Below are 22,245 nucleotides of genomic sequence, written 5' to 3' on the forward strand. Positions count from 1 at the left end.
GTTGGCACAGTACAGTAAACTGACAGTTAATATTTAAACATTTAACATTTCTAACAATTTTGAACTGAAATAGTTCATGCACATCCAGATAAATTCTTAAAAATTACAATAAAAATTTTTTTGGCTGGGGGCCAGGCTGTATATATGCGCACTAATTGACTGAAAGAGCACACACTTGGCGCGATGATGTCATGTTATCGATGGAAAAATGCATTTTTAGACAATATGATTTGCCTGAGCGGCTAGGAGACCCCGAGAGTAACAAGTGGTTGCCTTGTTGCCTTTCCATTAAGAACAATAAATTAGTTTTTAGTATAAGTTTGCTGGTTTCAAGAAATGTAATGCCGAGCACATATCATTATGTCAAGATAATGCCACTAGCATTTACTTAATTTAAGAATATTTTTCAACATATTGAGCAAAAAGGTCTCTTTTTTTTTTTCTACCAAAAAAAGTGCACTTGTTATTAGTGAGAATATACTTATTTTAAGGTATTTTCGGGTTCACTGAAGTTAGCTAATTTTACTTGTTTTGTAAAGTCTTGACAAGCCAAATTTTCTTGTTCTATTGGCAGATAATTTTGCTTAGTTCAAATAAAATACCCCTAATTTTTGTATTTTTTTTCCTTCTTTTTGAACACTGACTTTTTGCAGTGTGTAATAATCAGGTTACACTTAGCATACCAGTATGTTAACAGGATTCTAAGTTTTGCAAGTATTTGCGTATAGAATAAAAATAGAACTAATCCATATCATTTTAGGCTTGAATTCTGAAATTGTGCCTCTTAACATTCCAAAACTTTTAGGTGAGGTTAAGTTAAGAACATACACTAAGTCAGGGATGTTCAGCTTTTGGGGGAAATGTTGGTATTTTTACCATCCAAAAGCCAAAACCAGCCCGCTAGGGGTTTTAATCTGGTACATTTGATACATTTTGAAAGTAAAAAAATACAAACTCAAAATTGTTATATTACTAACTCATTCAATAGGACGCACTGTGCGAGTCAGAGGAGAGGGGCACGCTGTTTTAATCAGATTAGAAGAATGAGTCTAACAAGGAGTGTCGTTGCTTAGAGAACATCATTTTCTAAGCCACAACTAGTCTCATCATGGTGAATCTTACAAAAACAACTGAGGAGAGAGAATATAAATTAATTGCTGGTGGGTCTCAAGGAAAACAGTCAATTTTCACCTGGAGCCGAGAGGTCTCTGAATCAAGAGTAAAGCCTACCTAACTGCTAACTAGGGATGTCCCGATCCAGGTTTTTGCACTTCCGATCCGATACCGATATTGTTTTTGCATTTCCGATCCGATACCGATACCGATACTGGCCTATCCGAGCATGTATTAAAGTTTAAAGTTATTTAGCCTACTTAGTTGTCAGAATCATGTTGAAAAGGGTTTTAGTACTCTTGGTAACAACTAGCCAGCTGAATTAGGGGAGTTTGAATAATACACAATGGTTGGTAACAAGAAACTGACCTGTTTATTCAAGGATAAACACAAAAGAGATAAAATTATACATGACAAACAGAAATGGCATCATTGAACTAGGGCTGGGCGATATGGCCTTTTTTTAATATTGCGATATTTTAAGGCCATATTGCGATACACAATATATATCTCGATATTTTGCCTTAGCCTTGAATGAACACTTGATGCATATAATCACAGCAGTATGATGATTCTATGTGTTTTGATTGATTGATTGAGACTTTTATTAGTAGGTTGCACAGTGAAGTACATATTCCGTACAATTGACCACTAAATGGTAACACCCCAATAAGTTTTTCAACTTGTTTAAGTCGGGGTCCACTTAAATTGATTCATGATACAGATATATACTATCAGATATATACTATCATCATAATACAGTCATCGCACAAGATAATCACATTGAATTATTTACATTATTTATAATCCAGGGTGTGGAGGGGGGCGCCGGATGTAAGTGTCAAAAAGACAGCCAAAAGAGTTTGATATGAGAATAAATCTAAAGTTAAAATATAGGGTAGAAATGCACCCATTTGCAGGAAATGTAGTCTTGATTTTCAAATTTTTCTTTCAAGGCTTGCATGTCTACATTAAAACATTCTTCTTCACACTGCATTAATATATGCTACTTTTAAACTTTCATGCAGAGAAGGAAATCACAATTAAAAAAATCACAAATTTTTTCATACGGTGTTGATGTGGAAATTTTTGCCTCAGCATTTTGATGGTGTGGACATGTGGCACCGAATGGAGATAAGCGTCTCGACAGACGTCACAATATTTGAACAATGATGACGAAAACTGTTTTCTCTGTCGTGTCCGTGTGTCGAAAATTGTTATGCGCTTATTTTTTTATTAGATTCTGTGCGTGGCATAGATTTGCTATGCGCAGAGGACGCTTAAACAGTGCGCAATTGCACAAGCGCGCACCTTAGAGGGAGCGTTGCTCGCACGGCTGCGCTAGCATCACAGCTAACGTTAGCCATGCTGCTACCTCTCTGTGACGTATGTCGTGACAGTATGTGACGTATGAGGTGACAGTATGTGACGTATGAGGTGACAGTATGTGACGTATGTCGTGACAGTATGTGACGTGTGTAAGAAGGTGCGCTTGCTGTCTGTGAGAGGGAGACACAGGAAAGAGTGAGAAGAGCCTGTCGTGTAATGCCAGCAGCTAAAAGCAACTGCGTGAGAATTCACAGACACAGACCTGTGGATGTGTTGAAGGTGTGCTGGAAAATGTGGAACGGAAATTACGGAGCAGCAGAAAAGTGGAATGTATTATTTAAATCGGTGCGTTGGAAAACACGGACCGGAGTTTTTTTAAAAACTGGATCTGGATCGGCATTTTCCCATGCCTTGCCGATACGCAATTTTTGGCAAATATCGGCAGCCGATCCGATCCAAATATCGGATCGAGACATCCCTACTGCTAACAGAATAGCATTAGCATCAAAGTCGTATTCTGACATCGAGTTAGTGACATTGGCACAGCGTGGCTCAGGGGTCAGAGCGGGTGTTTCAGTAATGAGAAAGTTCCCAGTTCGAATCCCGCTCCTCCATCCCAGTCGCCGCTGTTGTATCCTTGGACACTAAGACACTACGCCCACATTGCCCTCTGGGAGGCTTCATCGACCGAGAAACTGAGCCATGATGAGCCAGGTATGGTCTCTGGGCGCTACACAATGGCTGCCCACTTCTCCGCAAGAGAGGATGGGTCAAATGCAAAGACGCTGTACATACGTTGTACATGTGCAACTCTCCCGGTTGCAGTTAGCCCAGAACGCGGCAGCACAACTTTTAACAGGGGCCAGGAAACGCCAGCATATAACCCCAATTCTTGAGAGTTTGCACTGGCTCCCTGTTCATCTTAGAATTGATTTTAAAACCCTGCTGTTTGTTTTTAAAGCTTTACTTGGACTGGCACCTCAGTATATCTCGGACCTCATTCAAATTTACAATCCCGCGCTCTGAGGTCCGAGAACCAGCTCCAGCTCGTAGTGCCCAAGACCAGACTTAAAACCAGGGGAGACAGGGCCTTCTATGTGGTCGGCCCTAAGCTCTGGAACACTCTGCCTCTCTATGTTCGAACTGATCCCACAGTGGAGTGTTTTAAGTCTCGTCTTAAGACCCACTTTTATTCTCTGGCTTTTAACACTACGTGAGTTGTGTGGTCCTCTGTTGTCCTCTGTGTTTTAAAATGTTGTTTTCTATTTACTGTTTTAATTGGTTTTACCCTTCAAAATCATTTTTAATCATATTATTTTTATATGTATTTATTTTTTGTTTTTATTCAGTCATTGGTGGAGCTAAGGATAATATTTTAATATTGTTTTTAATATTGTTGTGCAGCACTTTGGAAACATTTTGTTGTTTAAATGTGCTATATAAATAAAGTGGATTGGATTGGATTGATGTGACAAAATATATTTTCTTCTGAAAACTGCATGATAAGAAAACCCCGTTGTGAATTTCATAGTTGAATCTAATTTGTTAGATTTCTGTGTTTTTTTTATTTATTTAGGTTGTGATGTAGTACTGTATGTTGGTCACTAGGTGTCAATAACTTCACACAAATGTAATTTGACTCTCCCAAAGTTAATAAACAAAACATATAAAAAACACTGGGTCATATTAAGATTTTCTTTAACATTTAAAACACTTCCTTGTGGTTTACTTAACATGTAAGGCTGGTTCTTTGGTCTAAATGTTGCATAGATTCTGTTTTACAGACCATCTTCAAGCTGCTTTCTGACTGTCTCTTCAGATTGTGGCATTGTTTGGGCAAACTTATTTATGTGTAAAATGTCCTCCTCCAGGCCAAGCTTCTTCCGACTCGTTGACAGACTCATGAGACTTGCCATGTTGTAGTTTTTAGAATCAGAATCGTTTTATTGCCATTTTTTGAGAATGGGTTCTATATTGACAGATATAAGTCACTAATATACGCTACTTTTTATTAGAAATGGCAACAGTGGCGGATGTATGTGCATGTACAAGCCAGTCTTCTCCACAGCTGGAGGAAAGAGAAAAATAAGGAATTTTTTGACTACAACTTAGGACAACAACTGAATAAAAATGGCGAACTCACGCAAAGCTCTTCAGGTAAACCTCTTCCAAATATGTTAAAGTACCAATGATTGTCACACACACACTAGGTGTGGTGAAATTATTCTCTGCATTTGACCCATCACCCTTGATCACCCCCTGGGGGATGAGAGGAGCAGTGAGCAGCAGCGGTGGCCGCGCCCGGGAATCATTTTTGGTGATTTAACCCCCAATTCCAACCCTTGATGCTGGGTGCCAAGCAGGGAGGTAATGGGTCCCATTTTTATAGTCTTTGGTATGAGTCGGCCGGGGTTTGAACTCACAAATGGAGATATCGTCTCAAATACGGCTCGTTTGGCGCAAGCTTGAAAGAAGGCAAGATTGTTTTATACCTGTAAATATCTCCAGCTTGCCTCCATGGTTTGATTTAAAATGTTTGTGACTTATGAGGATCATAAATACACCAAAACAGGTCAGAAAAGTTGTTTTTGCACAATAGAACTACTTTAAGTTAAATGATTTCTTATTGGGAAGAGTGGATCGTGAGATCGACAGGCGGATCGGTGCGGCGTCTTCAGTAATGCGGACGCTGTATCGATCCGTTGTGGTGAAGAAGGAGCTGAGCCGGAAGGCAAAGCTCTCAATTTACCGGTCGATCTACGTTCCCATCCTCACCTATGGTCATGAGCTTTGGGTTATGACTGAAAGGACAAGATCACGGGTACAAGCGACCAAAATGAGTTTCCTCCGCCGGGTGGCGGGGCTCTCCCTTAGAGATAGGGTGAGAAGCTCTGTCATCCGGGGGGAGCTCAAAGTAAAGCCGCTGCTCCTCCACATCGAGAGGAGCCAGATGAGGTGGTTCGGGCATCTGGTCAGGATGCCACCCAAACGCCTCCCTAGGGAGGTGTTTAGGGCATGTCCGACCGGTAGGAGGCCACGAGGAAGACCCAGGACACGTTGGGAAGACTATGTCTCCCGGCTGGCCTGGGAACGCCTCGGGATCCCCCGGGAGGAGCTGGACGAAGTGGCTGGGGAGAGGGAAGTCTGGGCTTCCCTGCTTAGGCTGCTGCCCCCGCGACCCGACCTCGGATAAGCGGAAGAAGATGGATGGATGGATGGATTTCTTATTGTGTTTGATAGTTTTGTAGCAATGCATCCTATTGATACCAGTGTACTCTAGTGTCAATTGTAACACATTAAGGGTGTATGTATGGGACGGTGTTGCTGTTCTTATTTACTGAAATTCCCCATGTAGGCAAGAGGCACATTCATTTTTAAATAGTCCTGCGGCCCGAATCCGGCGTTTGACATCTGTGATCCAGACGAAGTAATAGCCAAAACAATGTTTCCGTAGGTAGACCTGCAGAAGGACCATTACCTTTGCCAGAGGGGAGCAGTGAGGCCGGCCTTCTGCCCGAGTGAACTTGTCGAAATTACACCTCTGGGGTGAGTCAGCGCGTGTCTAAATTCAAACGAGTCGACGGCTAGCTTCAGCCCCCTCGAATGACGCGGTGTTTGGCGACGGCGTGTTCGGATACGCCCTGCCTGCCCCATCTAAGCACATTCTCCCAACACCCACGCTGTACGTGGGGGGCTCAGGTGCTCAACTCACCTTGCTCCCACAGAGAAAGGAGGGGGTTCAATGTCTGACAATTTGACTACGAGGTTGATAGTCGGCTCAGACTCCTTTGAATCGAATTGTCAACTGTTCTAAAACAACCCTGGCCGGTGGTGTTCTTGCTTTAGTATTTTTGGATTTGAAGCCAACTGCAAGTCCACTTTTAAATGAGATTCTAAAATTGGCTGCTAGTAAGGAGATGACACCTGATAATGATGCACTTGTGCAAACCAAAAGAGGCCAAGTTTTCAGGGGGAAAAAAGTAGACTATACTAGTAATTTTTTCTCCAAGATGGCTCCGCTGTAGTAGCTGCTGTTGGCAGGAGCTCTGTGCTCTTGTGTCATCCTTTTGTATTTCCCTCTTGTTTTCATGTGTTATTATATATATATATATATATATATATATATATATATATATATATATATATATATATATATATATATATATATTTTTTTTTTTTGCCTTTTGGTTCGGGACCCTTTGGGACTGTGTGACAAGAGGTGGCACTTTCGTGACTTCTGTGGTGCTTTTTTGTGGACTTCTGAATCTGCCTACAGGGAGCCTTTTGGCCATGGAGACCAGCTTCTAGGTCTATGCCACACCAGAGTCCGTTTGGAGAGACCGGAGGAGATGCGGATGAAGAGACAGGGCTGCGGAGCTAGCACCGAGCGCCGGGACGGACAAGCTTCACAGTGTCTTGGCTGAATGAGCAGGTATCGGACACCTCGGTCTCCTTAGACCAGGGGTGCTCACACTTTTTCTGCAGGCGAGCTACTTTTCAATTGATCAAGTCGTGGGGATCTACCTCATTCATATATATAATTTATATTTACTTATTTATGAAACATGCGTTTTTGTTAACAAGTTAAAGGTGTTTAATGATAATACAAGCATGTTTAACACATATAGTTAATATTGTTAATACATTAAAGGTGTTTAATGAAAATACAAGTATGTTTAATACATATAGTTAATATTGTTAACAAGTTAAAGGTGTTTAATGATAATACAAGCATGTTTAACACATATAGTTAATATTGTTAATACATTAAAGGTGTTTAATGAAAATACAAGTATGTTTAATACATATAGTTAATATTGTTAACAAGTTAAAGGTGTTTAAAGATAACGCAAGCATGTTTAACACATATAGTTAATATTGTTAACAAGTTAAAGATGTTTAATGATAATGCAAGCATGTTTAACACATATAGTTAATATTGTTAATAAATTAAAGGTGTTTAATGATAATACAAGAATGTTTAACACATAGTTAATATTGTTAACAAGTTAAAAGGTATTTAAAGATAATACAAGCATGTTTAACGCTTATAGTTAATATTGGTAATAAGTTAAAGGTGTTTAAAGATAATACAAGCATGTTTAACACATATAGTTAATATTGTTAACAAATTAAAGGTGTTTAAAGATAATACAAGCATGTTTAACACATATAGTTAATATTGTTAAGTTAAAGGTGTTTAAAGATAATACAAGCATGTTTAACACAAATAGATTCCTTTCTTTCATGAAGACAAGAATATAAGTTGGTGTATTACCTGATTCTGATGACTTGCAATGATAGGAATCAGACAGTGGTGCTGATAAGGTCCGCATTTTCGAATGGAGGAGAAAAAAAGTCCTCCTTTCTGTCCAATACCACATGAAAGTGGTTGGTTTTTGGCATCTTATTTATCCAGCTTCCGTACTCCTTTTTGTACACTTTACAAGAAATACATTGTTGGCAAACTCCGTAGCTTGCTAGCTTGTGCACGCCAGCTTTCTGAGACTCTTATTTTGGTAACGCAAGCAGGATGAAGCAGAGCTTTTATTGTGCAACTGTGCAGTCGGTCTTTGGAGTTTTGACGACAGGTACGGCTCCAGAGTCTGTTGAAATAAAGTGTTTCTCGCCTTCCTGTCGGTAATTTAATGAGCTGGCAGCAGCCAGCGTCATCTCAGAAGACCCTCGGGTGTCGTGAATGTCAATCAAGTGACGTAGGTGACGTCATAGTGAAGATTTATGATCGCTCATTTTTAGGACTATTTTTTTAATGCCTGGCTGGTGATCGACTGACACACCCCCCGAGATCGACCGGTAGCTCGCGATCGACGTAATGAGCACCCCTGCCTTAGACGCATCCTCGCTCACCCATGCGGACTGGACACTGGCCCAGAGTTGGTGGGCGGCCGAGGGTGAAGTCGGCTCTCTTGGTTGCTTTGTTGGGTCTCCTCCTGACTCTGGCAATGCTCCCTCCACCCCAGCAGACGATGGCGTGGAACACAGCAGAGGCCACCACAGTGTATATGTTTCTTTTACTTTTTATTCATAGCTATATGTAGAAATGGCTGGTTGCATCAGCTCTGCTCTTTTAATGTCTTTAATGTCCTTTGATGTTTCCCTCTTAAACACATGTACCGTATTTTACGGACTATAAGTCGCAGTTTTTTTCATAGTTTGGCCGGGGGTGCGACTTATACTCAGGAGCGACTTATGTGTGAAATTATTAAGACATTACCGTAAAATATCAAATAATATTATTTAGCTCATTCACGTAAGAGACTAGACGTATAAGATTTCATGGGATTTAGCGATTAGGAGTGACAGATTGTTTGGTAAACGTATAGCATGTTCTATATGTTATAGTTATTTGAATGACTTACCATAATATGCTACGTTAACATACCAGGCACGTTCTCAGTTGGTTATTTATGCCTCATATACCGTACACTTATTCAGCCTGTTGTTCACTATTCTTTATTTATTTTAAATTGCCTTTCAAATGTATATTCTTGGTGTTGGGTTTTATCAAATAAATTTCCCCCCAAAAATGCGACTTATACTCCAGAGCGACTTATATATGTTTTTTTCCTTCTTTATTATGCATTTTCGGCCGGTGCAAATTATACTCCAGAGCGACTTATACACCGAAAAATACGGTAAGAGGCGTAGTGGATAGAGCAACCGTGCCAGAAACCTGAAGGTTGCAGGTTCGCTCCCCGCCTCTTACCATCCAAAAATCGCTGCCGTTGTGTCCTTGGGCGGGACACTTCACCCTTTGCCCCCGGTGCCACTCACACCGGTGAATTGAATGATGAATGATAGGTGGTGGTCGGAGGGGCCATTGGCGCAAATTGCAGCCACGCTTCCGTCAGTCTACCCCAGGGCAGCTGTGGCTATGAAAGTAGCTTACCACCACCAGGTGTGAATGATTGATGGGTTCTACATGTAAAGCGACTTTGGGTACTTAGAAAAGCGCTATATAAATCCCAGTTATTATTATGTGTGCTATGGCTATGAGTTGTTTTTTTCCCTTGACCTCAGTCTGGACCCCCTCTCCAGGGGCCCAGGTTTAGACCAATTTTTTTTTTCCTCACCCCCCCATTGTTTACCTGTATCTCACCTTTTTTGTAAGGGGTGCCGTAAGTTGGCAGACTCGTCAGCGATCCTGTTATGTCTCCCTGTAATGTTTGATCCTGTTCTGTCTCCCTGTAATGTTTGTCTGATCTTGAATGGGATTGTGCTGAAAATTTTGATTTCCCCTCGGGGATTGATAAAGTATTTCTGATTCTGATTCTGAAAATGTTGCTTCAGACACCGATTGCACATTAAGAATACAGTTAAATACAGTGGAAATAGTTCAGTTCCGAACACTTTTGACCTGTTTTTTTTTTTGTATTTGTGTACTTGTCTGAAGTTGTTAATGTTTTGTAACAAATGTATAATAATAGTGTAGCATTCGGACAGACTTTATAGCCAATCTTAATTCTCCAACAGCTGTTTTGAGTTGGACACCTTATATAATCTTGCACACATGAGGTGAGGGAGAGGTGAGGCAAGGTACAAACACCAGAATTTTTAAACGTCAACATGACGTTATAATGAAATCAATTCATCAATGATGAAGGAAATGTGTGGTAGTTGGGAAAACATTTACCATTATGGGATTAACTCCATCCCGGATAAAGCAGTGGCCAGTAACGTTACAATCAAATTGTCATGTGATTGTTCCTAGTAAACACATGTTGCAGGAGGAGCAGACGAGAATGAAACACATCGTACCTGTCCGTCCCTTTTTCTCCCTACATCATCTTTTTTTAATGGAGAAACTTGTTTCCAAATACTAACTTTTCCAATTAGGAACCCTAACTAACAGCCAATTAAGTTTGTGATTGGAGGAGGTTCTACTTACTTGGCAAAACACATTATTGAAATAGATAGTTACAAAATGTCAAACTAAACAAAGCTTTTGGGTCATTGTGTATTTTCAAAGATTTTTACAGTACCTGTATGATGAGACCAGGTGCCATGCCTGTTAGATCTTCTTGCAAGGTTATTTTGAGGTTTTCATCAATTTGGTCTGTGGAAGAGATGGATGGTGTTTAGATAAGAATGCACTTTGGACTGAACTACTGCAACTGAACCCTGGAATCATATAAAAAAATGTGGTGCAGTCCTTAAACGTTATTGTGTGTCCTCAGACTTTAGTCCATATTGTGTATGTTTTAACAATAAGAACAGTACACTACTGACCTTCCAGAAACCATTTTTATTACGGTCATCCTTTGCCAAGCATAAAAATAGCTAAATCAAATAAAAATATCGATATTACAGTAGTATTGGCCATTAGATGAGACCAAACCAGTACGATTACACTGCTCAGTATTGTGACCACTGATTGGCTGAGCCTCAAGCAGTATCACTACAGTATATTACAATAAAAGAGTACCAAGGTGACTAAAGGGTGTTATTTCATGTCTCGACAGTGCTCATAATGTTGAAAAATGTATTTAGAAGGTAGTAAACCGTTTTCTTTTTTGTTGTAGCTATGAAAATATTCCTACTAGGTGGAAATTCACTTATGTTAAAAAGGTTGCTGAAATGCAAAGGGTGTATTCTTTTTCAGATTGACTTTAAGTATTAGGTGCTTCCAAGCAGATGTTCCTGTTCTGTACATACCAAACAGGCCAATGTAGACCTCCTGCAGAGAGTGAACACTGCAAAACTGGTTGAGTTCGTGGTGCACCTTGTTGAATATCAAGGCTTTGTCGTAGTCCGCAGTGAAGTTCTTCACTATGTCAAACACTGCAGAGGAAGAGGCAGACATGATGGCCAACACGCAACATGCACACTTGTTTTACACATGATTGCACTTCCTACCTGCTGAAGGAACAAGGTAGTTGACCACCTCTATGCGATCAAAGTAGATCATCACTCCTCCACTGAGTCGAGAGTTTCAATATTTAAAGTTAGTCAAACTACTAATACCTAAAACTATTTTATACAGAGTGTATCATTACACATGCATGCGTGGAGTGTAAAATGTGATACTACTGAAAATAACCAAAATAGGAACCTTACCTCGTGCCACAGGGGACATTCTTCACCTCGTCTGTCTGCAGTGTCGTCTACAAGGCAGGAATAATACAATTTATACCATTTTACAGATGCCAGGAGCAATTTACTAAAATTCATGACCAATCAGTAGTGCTGTGCAATACAACAATATATATTGTAGTACGACAAAATGGCCTATGGTACGATATTATTCTCTATTGTTAATATTGTAATTTTAACATCGGGGCTACAGATAATGTAATTTCAGCAGCATAGCAGTTGCATTTTTTTGTTCACTTGAAATAACTTCACGACGAAAGCAGTCTGCCATTACAGCAAAGACGGAAAGCACAATGGAAGCCAAACCAACAAAATCCCAAAGAAAAATCTGTGCCAAAAAGAGGGTAGAGGAACATCTTTGTTTGGTTTTAGTTTGGATTAAAAAATGTATACATCGACCGAACAATGGTAATCTGCAAAACAAGGCGCCAAAAAGTAATTATGAATGACTTCAACGTGTCTATAACTATTGAAGACACTGCGTGAAACAGTACAGAGACAGTGTTAAAATTTGACGAAATAAATACAAACAGCAACGAACCTGACAGAGTTGATATCCAGGTATATACATACATATATATATGTACATACACATGATTACAAGGAGAAAAAAAGCTGTATCATGATCGAGATTCATATTTTAGTCCGTATCACACAGCACTAGAACAGTGTACAGTAGATGTCTTCAACGGGGCATCTGCAGACGTACTGCAGAGGCTTCATTACATTTTTGATTGATAAGACTGTCTTTATTTTAAATAATTGTTTTAATTTCTGTGGCAATGTTTTCACAAACTTAAAATGTCTTCAAATACACATTAACACACTGTAATGTAGTTTACAAACTACAACAACATGGACACCATACTCACTGTACCTTGTAAGTTTAAAATAAAACCAGGAATAAATAATGACATTATTGTATTCATTTTAGCATTTGAGATTGCTAGCGATTAGTGCTGCAGATACCTGGTAGTAATTAGCTCAGTTTAATTTAAAACACAATTGTATACAGGATATACAGTATAAGTAAGGGGTCCCCTATCCATCAGTTTGGGGTTCCTTGGTCTGGAAAACTTCAAAGAACCCTGGTGTACATTATATAACGTGCGTGGTTTAACATCAGTACAAATATGTTGTGATTTCATTTGTGCATGGAAGAGTGAAGATATGTTTGAATCTACAATACGTATTATTGTCACCATGAGCCTTGATTATTCACTTGGATCACCTGAACAGACTTGTAGGTGGTGATGAATGGAAGCATAAGATGGAAACCAGGTCCACTGGTGGTGGTCAAAAGAGCTCCTCCCCTGGATTGCAAACACAAGTGACCCAAGTAATATAGAGACAGATTGTAAAACAAACTCAACAAAGACATAACAGAAAAGATAACTGAAAAATGCAACAGCACCAGTCGATTGTTCCTGAGATTTTTTGAATTTGGCCACAATTATACGAGAAAAATCTCCCTCCATTGGCAAACAAAACTTGTTACCAAAAGTATCTAGAGCAGTCGGAATACTTATAAGGGCTGTGATTGGTCATTGGTGCAACACTAGGTTATATATTTTTTAGAAGTGCTACGCAGGATGTTTTGTAGGGGGAGGAGCGAGCCGGTATAGTGTTCAGGTTTAAGAGACTAAACCGGAAATTGAAAACTGGCAAAATGAAAAAAAAATGTGTACCTGGAGAGCAGCAAAGCGGACTTGCGTATTCAAAAGTCAAAATGTGTGCCAAATTCCAAAATGTCGGCAAACAACATCTGTAAAAAAACCTCTTGTGGATGTACTACCAGTCTGTGGTTGCCAGTGTTCTGTACTACACCGTAGTGTGCTGGGGGGGCAGTACATCTAAGACTGGAGAAACTGATCAGGCGGCCCGGTTCTACGATCGGAATAAAACTGGACTCACTGGTGACGGTGGCAGAGAAGAAGACTGTGGAAAAACTAGTGAGCATCCTGGATGATGCCAGTCACCCTCTGCATACCGTTATCAGTAGCCAGAGGATCCTGTTCAGTGCTAGACTGCTTCATCCCAAGTGCAGGACCAATAGACTCAAAAACTAATTTGTCCCACACGTCATTAGACTGTAGGGTTAGGGTACTAGGATGACAGGGGATGCAAAACAATAACAGTGCAATACTTTTTCATAACATGGTCACTACTGCCTAGTTTCTCTTGTTATATTCTTATTTGACTGTTATATTTTTATTGTCATTGTTGCCTTTTATTTGTTTTGTTATTGTAATCTTTTTCTATTTTGTTTCCATTTATACCCCCATTATTTACTTTTTAAATTCGATCTCAATTCTGTAAACTGCTGCTGGAATAGAATTTAAATTTTCCTGAGGGAACTCTCCTGAAGGAATCAATAAAGTACTTACTAACTAACTAACTAACTAACTAACTAACTATCTATCTATCTATCTATCTAAACCTTGAGTTGGGCTTCAGACTCATTTCTTATGTTTGTAGTTTTGATCAGACTCTCCAGTATTCCATTTTTGCATTGTTGGGATTGCGCCAAACCATATCAATTTAACTAATCCCTCCAAATGATGCTTGACCTTGCAAATTTGTCAAATACCAGTAATTTCCTCACACATTTTAGACAATAATCCTCATTTTTGCCATTTGAAATAGTTGGTAACGTTCTACAGACCACTAAGCAGCGTATTACATCTTCTAGCCAGTAATATCAGGCATTCAAAATAAAAGCACGCTTGTCGTAGCAGTCTCAGATGAAACATGGATCAGGCCTCGGACAGATTTTGCATGGTCCTGTAAAAGGACACAGAAATGATAAGGCTTCCCTGCTCCCATCTGTGTGATGCCGAGAACAGGATGTCTACAATATCAACCAAAACACTAGGATGGGAAGGCCACCTGGTGGTAAACTGGAGATACAACTCATACAAGCACAGAAAATAATTACTTAATGTGAATGCACTAGAGATGCGCGGTTTGCGGACACAACCGCGGAGTCCGTGGGTTGGGCGGGTGACATGACGAAGAAAATAGATTGTAAATAGAATCGGGCGGTTGGGGTTGAACCAATTCGGAAATATATATACATAGTTAAATGTTGTTACCCACATACGAAAAACGTATAGATTTTATCGGTCCTTTAGGTGGAGCTGATGGTGCATCACCGAAAAAGAAAAGGATTGACTTCACAGAATGGGAGGAGGATACACCTGTGCTTGTTGATGAAGTAGAGGATTATTCCTCTACAAACTTCCATCTCGACGGATCAGCAGAGGAAAATCTACTTTCCTTTTGGGGGAAACAAGGACAATCATTCCCACGACTACAACACCTTGCCAAGAGAATCCTATGCGTCCCAGCAACAAGTGCCGCAAGTGAGCGCTCCTTCAGCGCAGCAGGGCGCATTTTAGAGGCCAGGCGCTCTCGCATGAATCCTGGCACTGTAGATGCCATTTTATTCCTGCATAGTGCTAACAAAAAAAAAAGTAAGTAGACATACGGTTGGATATGTTAAACGAATTAGTCTACCCTACCTATAGGCTATACCAAATAAGCCCATGTCTAACCTATATTGAGTTCGGTCAGGTGAATAATTTTGATGGTTACGTGTTGTTTGGGCGCACTACAATGCAAAGGAATTAAGGCAATTGCGTTGTTTATTGTGGTTTTTTCTATTCGAGATATACTACTGTGTGTTAATTATTTGGCCTCGCTTTCAAGTGAAGCGCATCTCCGATTGGCGACAATGTAAGGATATTTAGCCTGCTTTGTTTGTCGCGACCGTCTATTTTCATTATAATTCAAGTTTGATGATAAAGTGCAGTCTGATGGCTTTGATTTCCCCCCTTCAGCTTTTTGCCTTGGCCAATAAGTTGCAGGTAATTTATTATTATTTATTTTTGTTTAAATAGGGATGACATACATATGTTATTGTATAATTTAAGTTTGTGCGCGTGATTGACAGCCTATGGCTTATGAGGCACATTTTTTATTTATTTTTTTATTTCAACTTAAAAACGTATGAGCCTATGCCTATGCCTACAACATAGGCTGTGTGTTTATCTTTATTTTCCTGCCTGTCGTTGACAATGGAGATTGTCTGATCTTTTGTCATGGCTGCAGATCAATCAATAAAGGTTCATTTTTGTCGCGAAATTGTTCACTGCTTCACTGTGCACCCCGCCCTCATCCCTATTTGAGCATTATAACGTTAACAAGTTAATATTCATTGAAATAAATTCAGACATTTTTTTTACCTAACGAAAATATAGGCCTAGTCTTTCTAAAACATTTTTTTAACTTCTTAAAAGCATAGTTCTGCTTGCTGCACCTGCGCACACAAAGTGTGAGGAACGCACCCCTGATCTGAGAGCATTGGCAACAATAGTCAACATTTTCTTAATGGAAATGACAATAATACTATAATAATGATAAATAATATTATCTCGCATTAATATCTCTTAGCCACTAATGCGTGGCAAGCATTGAATGTCTCTGCTGCATTGGATCAGTCTCCTTTCTTTAACAGGCAAAAGCTTTCTAACCTCACTAATGCCTTGCATCGTCTATATTAGATATATAACAACGGGCGGATGGCGGGCGGGTGTGGTTTTGATAAAATGTTGGTTGGGTGGATGGCGGATGGATGACGACATTTTTGATGCGGTTGCGGATGAAATAATTGCCTATGCGCGCATCTCTAGAATGCACATTAAAAAGTGTCACACAAAACACTGATTACAAAAAAATATATAATAAAATATGAAGATGCAATTTCATCTTAAAAAACACTGTAATTCTTACAACTTTTTGAAACAAACAAACAAAAAAACCTTGAAATGATACATTTTCGGTTACAACTATATTCGGTAACACTATATTCTACATAGACTATTTGGTGTTCTGTCGAATTCTTAGTATATTCTAGAATCAATACATAAATGATCTTTAAGTCAAATTCACATGACGCAAGCTCGCAGATAACTATGAACTCGTTAAATTTGTCAGTCTAAAAAAGGAATTTAGTCAAAAGCTTAACTGGAACCCTTCCAACTGTCAAAACAGAACACAACAAGATGTCATTCAACATTTGCACCGTCCAATTTACTCCACGGCAATGAGATATTTATGACACTGACAAATAACGAGGTAACTTTCAAAGACAGATTTGTAGCAGATGGCTCAGGTTAACAGCTAAACAGACTAGATACCTCTTGACATGTCAGGCACAAAACATCCAAGCATGCTGCTCACTCACCTGTAGTAAACTCCAGTGTGGCCTTCATCGATCTTGTGCACGGAAGCCAAAAGTGCTGCTCCAGCAAGAGCCACAATAATTGAGAATATGGCACCCCACTGTGCCATCCTGGTGAACAAAACAGACAAGACAGCATGTAATAATCAGCAGCGAGTAGCTAGAATCCTGAATACAATGTCAACAGAAAATCTGACCTGCATTTAGTCAGCAGTCTGTGGAGTAGCGCATGTATGCCGGCTTCTTGCTACCTGGTTATCTCCTCTCAGCTAAGGCTTATCCTGGCTTCAGCTGACCTTTGTCACCCTTAAAGAGGATTGAGCCTAAAGTATGAGAGATGGTCATTTCTGGTGGTAAAATGAACTCACAATACCTTTAAAAGGTACGAGGAATCATATTGAAAGTATTAATGTTAAATCCGAGCTCTGATGCTTGAAGAGCTAATGTTTAATAACATGGAGACATGAGATCAACTATCTGGATGACCTTTCTCCTCATTAGCCAATTATTTTTTTGTTTGGTCAACAAAAAACAAGTAAGCGGGTTAGATCCTCTGTGAAACATTACGAGAACTGCAAAACTCACTTTATTTTAGTTCAAACTTACTATTTTACATGCATCAGTGCGTTTATAGTGAAGTTGAGTGGACAGCCAGTACCTGGATATTGCACTAAACTAAGGCTGGGCCGATAAAACGATATCAATATACATCGCGATAGACAGGTAATCAATATCAATAAAACAACCATTGATTTTCTACCGCTTATCCGATTCGGGGTTGCGCGGGGTACTGGAGCCTATCTCAGCTACATTCGGGCGGAAGGCGGCGTACACCCTGGACAAGTCGCCACCTCATCGCAGGGCCAACACAGATAGACAGACAACATTCACACTCACATTCACACGCAACGTTCCCTCTAAGGTGCGTGCCTGTGCAATTGACCACTGCTCAAGCATCCTCTGCGCACGGCAAATCTATGCCACGCACAAAATCAAATAAAAAAATAAGCGCATGACAATTTTCGACACACGGACACGACAGAAAACAGTTTTCGTCATCATTGTTCAAATATTGTAACGTCTGTCGAGACGCTTTGAGGACATGAATTCCATCCATCACTTTACTGAGCAAAACTCTTTATTGTCGGCCATAAACACATCACCAAAACATTAGAAAAAAAATTATATCTAGCAAAAGTGGTCATTTTCTGCAGTACAAACCAGACCAAAAGCAACTTTGTTATATCAACAGCAGCCGCTCGCTCTTTCTCACTTGCGCCAACACATGCACATTTGGCACTTAGCCAGTGATGCGTTTACAGCCACACAAAAAGTCGGACAACTCCAACACCACACATAAAGTGTAATTCCAGGTCGTTACACTATGATTTACCAATCAAATGTGTGCTTATACCAGTGTCATTTATTAGGAATCTTAATTTATAAATATTAATCATGAAATGCTGTTAGTATACTAAATAAATACTAATAAAAATATATTTTTTACAAACAGGAAGTTGCAGGAATGTACACATGATCCCCTGCTTACATCTCATTGTGCAACATGTGAATGTTTTAATGGGAACTAAATACAATGTCTGAAAGGGGTACAAATTATGGGGGGTGCTGGAGCCTACATCAGCTGCATTCGGGCAGAAGGTGGTGTACACCCTGGACAAGTCGCCACCTCATCACAGGGCCAACACAGATAGACAGACAACATTCACACTCACATTCGCACACTAGGGCCAATTTAGTGTTGCCAATCAACACTAAATTAACCACATTCTAACCACCCCTTTTCAACGCCCAAATGAAAAATATCAATCACCACCACATTGGCTGCGTAGCGAAGAGATTTCCAAATGTTTACCAAAAAAGGGCCACAAACTGAAAAGCCTTATTGATATTTAATTATTTAAAAAACAACAACAATTGTGTCAGCTATAGCAGTGTTTTTCAACCACTGGTGTGCCGTGAGATACAGTCTGGTGTGCCGTGGGAGATTATCTAATTTCACCTATTTGGGTTAAAAGTATTTTTTTGCAAACCAGTAATTATAGTCCGCAAATGATGTGTTGTTGTTGAGTGTCGGTGCTGTCTAGAGCTCGGCAGAGTAACCGTGTAATACTCTTCCATATCAGTAGGTGGCAGCCGGTAGCTAATTGCTTTGTAGATGTCGGGAACAGCCGGAGGCAGTGTGCGGGTAAAAAGGTGTCTAATGCTTAAACCAAAAATAAACAAAAGGTGAGTGCCCCCAAGAAAAGGCATTGAAGCTTAGAGATGGCTATGCAGAACGAAACTACAACTGAACTGGCTACAAAGTAAACAATAACAGAATGCTGGACGACAGCAAAGACTTACTGTGGAGCAAAGACGGCGTCCACAAAGTACATCCGAACATGACATGACAATCAACAATGTTCCCACAAAGAGGATAAAAACAACTAAAATATTCTTGATTGCTAAAACAAAGTAGATGCGGGAAATATCGCTCAAAGGAAGACATGAAACTGCGACAGGAAAATAGCAAAAAAAAGAGAAAAAGCCACCAAAATAGGAGCGCAAGACAAGAACTAAAACACTACACACAAGAAAACAGCAAAAAACTCAAAATAAGTCAGGGAGTGCTGTGACAGGTGGTGACAGTACACCTACTATGAGACAAGAGCTATATTGATGCATGCTTGGTTATGCTTTAAAGTCATATCCAACAATTGCGACAACGACTTTTTACTGTTTCGTTTTTTTTTTATGATTTCTGCTGCGGTGTGCCTCCAGATTTGTTCAAGTGAAGTGAAGTGAAGTGAATTACATTTATATAGCGCCTTTCTCTAGTGACTCAAAGCGCTTTACATAGTGAAACCCAATATCTAAGTTACATTTAAACCAGTGTGGGTGGCACTGGGAGCAGGTGGGTAAAGTGTCTTGCCCAAGGACACAACGGCAATAACTAGGATGGCGGAAGCGGGGATTGAACCTGCAACCCTCAAGTTGCTGGCACGGCCGCTCTACCAACCGAGCTATACCGCAAAAAATGTGCCTTGGCTCAAAAAAGGTTGAAAAATACTAAGCTATAGGTTACTCAGTATATTATTAATTTATTAGTTACATTTCTATTTTTTCCTCATTACTTACCATTTTTTGCTAATTTTTCTTAATTTTTTTTACTATTGTTTCCCCAATGTAAGAATAGCATAAAAATAATAATATGATTGTGTAACTGCATTACATAATGTGTCCAAAATTCTGCCTGCACGAAAATATTAATGTTCACGTTTATCATACTTGCCAACCCTCCCGGATTTTCCGGGAGACTCCCGAAATTCAGCGCCTCTCCCGAAAACCTCCCGGGACAAATTATCTCCCGAAAATCTCCCGAAATTCAGGCGGACTCAGGTCCGCGGTGTGCCTGCCTAATGACGTTATAACTGTAGAATGATCGAGGGCGAGTTCTTAGTTCCTTATGTGTGTTTATTGTTAGGCAGTTTCATTAACGTCCTCCCAGCGCGGTAACAACACACAACAACAGCAGTCATGTTTTGGTCTGCCGTAAAGCAGTTCGTCTGCCGTAAACAGCAATGTTGTGACACTCTTAAACAGGACAATACTGCCATCTAGTGTATTTGATGAAAGCACTTTTGTGCGTGCCACACAGCAATGTCAGAGAGGACGTTCAGCATGGTTAGAAAAATAGTGACAGAGAATAGAACAAGGAGGGACAATTCAACCCTTAACTCAACAAGTATATGTGTAAATAAATGAACACTGAAATTCAAGTATTTCTTTTATATATATATATATATATACATACAATAAAATAAATATATATTTATAGCTAGAATTCACTGAAAGTCAAGTATTTCTTATATATATATATATATATATGTATATGTATATATATACATATATATATAATAAAAATCTCCTGATGATTGAGGGGAACCCCCCCCTCATGAAACAGGCCTGTAGAGATGAAATAGTCTTGTGATTTTTTTCCCACACATACATATATTGCGCTCTACTACGGTATCAAGCACTATTTTTTGGATAAACTTATTAAGACATATATATATATATATATATATATATATATATATATGAAATACTTGACTTGGTGAATTCTAGCTGTAAATATACTCCTCCCCTCTTAGCCACGCCCCCAACCACGCCCTCCCCGCCCCCCCACACCTCCCGAAATCGGAGGTCTCAAGGTTGGCAAGTATGACGTTTATTATGGTTGTAATAATTGTTTTAAAATTAACTAATTAGTTAGTCTTATTACATGTTTTAATTAACTAACTATACTTTGTTTGAAGTTGATTTATTTTGAGCGCTTTAAATAGTTTAGATCAAATAACAAGCGGTAAGATAGAATGAGACACAACAGCGAGCGGAAACATGCAATCGTCACTTCCGGTAACGACATAACCATTTGGAACAGCACTATATTGTCTAACTGACACCATTGTAGTCGTTCTACATGAACTATATCCCCATTTTCAAGTGTAAGTGTCTTCCCCTTTTGTCGCTGGCTAGTCTGTCCAAATCAATTCAAAATGTGGCAATCCGCAAAATAAACTGTAGGTAGTATCATTGTGCCGAATGACTTTAAACACGAGGTTCCATTGGAAAGTGACTAAACAGCAGACATTAAAATCTCAAAAAAAGGCTTCAGGTTTCCAATATTAACTGAGATTGCGATGGTAAAGTTGCCTTTACCGTGTCATTTTTAGTTTAGAGTACATGTTTTTGCTCTAATGTTCGCTATCTGGCTGCCGGAACCTTCATTTCCACGTTACTATTGTGAGTAATTTAAACCGAGCGAAGGCTAGAATGTAACAAACATGTTCCCCAGACAAGTTGACATGAGGACGACGGGTAGCGACACGTTATATTAACGCATGCAGGCTGCAAAGTGTAAGAGTCCTTGCTGGAAGGTTCTTACCTTTGATTTTAGTCCAAAAAAAAAACGGCGGACAGGAGAGAAGCTCAACGCACCTCAAGCACCTGACAACTTCTTCACATTTCCGCCGTGTTGCTGTCCCTGGGTTACTTGGAGCGCTATCGGCCTCTAGTGGAGGAAAGACTGTACTACAAGTTGTGGAACTGTGGAACAGCTTGGATGATTCCTTAAAATGTTCCAGTTCCATTCACACATTTAAAAAACACTTTAAGACCAATGTCTTGAAAAAATATATCACTCTTGAATCAATACTGAAGTTAATACTATGATCAATGTTAATTCAAAACTAAATGTGAGATATAAATAATAATGGCAGTATAATTGTTTGTATACAGGTAAAAGCCAGTAAATTAGAATATTTTGAAAAACTTGATTTATTTCAGTAATTGCATTCAAAAGGTGTAACTTGTACATTATATTTATTCATTGCACACAGACTGATGCATTCAAATGTTTATTTCATTTAATTTTGATGATT

General features: G+C 39.5%; 1 protein-coding gene across 1 annotated transcript in view; it reads right to left on the reverse strand.

Moving 5' to 3' along the window:
- Window positions 1-21,862, reverse strand: part of LOC140679226 (erlin-2-like) — a 42,957-nt gene extending 21,095 nt beyond the window's left edge. Inside the window, exons 1-8 of the mRNA XM_072914219.1 lie at window positions 21,750-21,862; window positions 16,999-17,124; window positions 16,805-16,912; window positions 12,788-12,869; window positions 11,521-11,567; window positions 11,320-11,381; window positions 11,119-11,244; window positions 10,446-10,519 (exon numbers count right to left, since the gene is read on the reverse strand). Coding sequence (XP_072770320.1) covers window positions 10,446-10,519; window positions 11,119-11,244; window positions 11,320-11,381; window positions 11,521-11,567; window positions 12,788-12,869; window positions 16,805-16,911 — 498 coding nt within the window. The 5' untranslated portion in view covers window position 16,912; window positions 16,999-17,124; window positions 21,750-21,862. The remainder of the gene's footprint in view (window positions 1-10,445; window positions 10,520-11,118; window positions 11,245-11,319; window positions 11,382-11,520; window positions 11,568-12,787; window positions 12,870-16,804; window positions 16,913-16,998; window positions 17,125-21,749) is intronic.
- Window positions 21,863-22,245: the final 383 nt, after the last annotated feature.

The sequence above is a fragment of the Nerophis lumbriciformis genome, linkage group LG12 (assembly GCF_033978685.3).
Source record: "Nerophis lumbriciformis linkage group LG12, RoL_Nlum_v2.1, whole genome shotgun sequence".
Taxonomy (NCBI): domain Eukaryota; kingdom Metazoa; phylum Chordata; class Actinopteri; order Syngnathiformes; family Syngnathidae; genus Nerophis; species Nerophis lumbriciformis.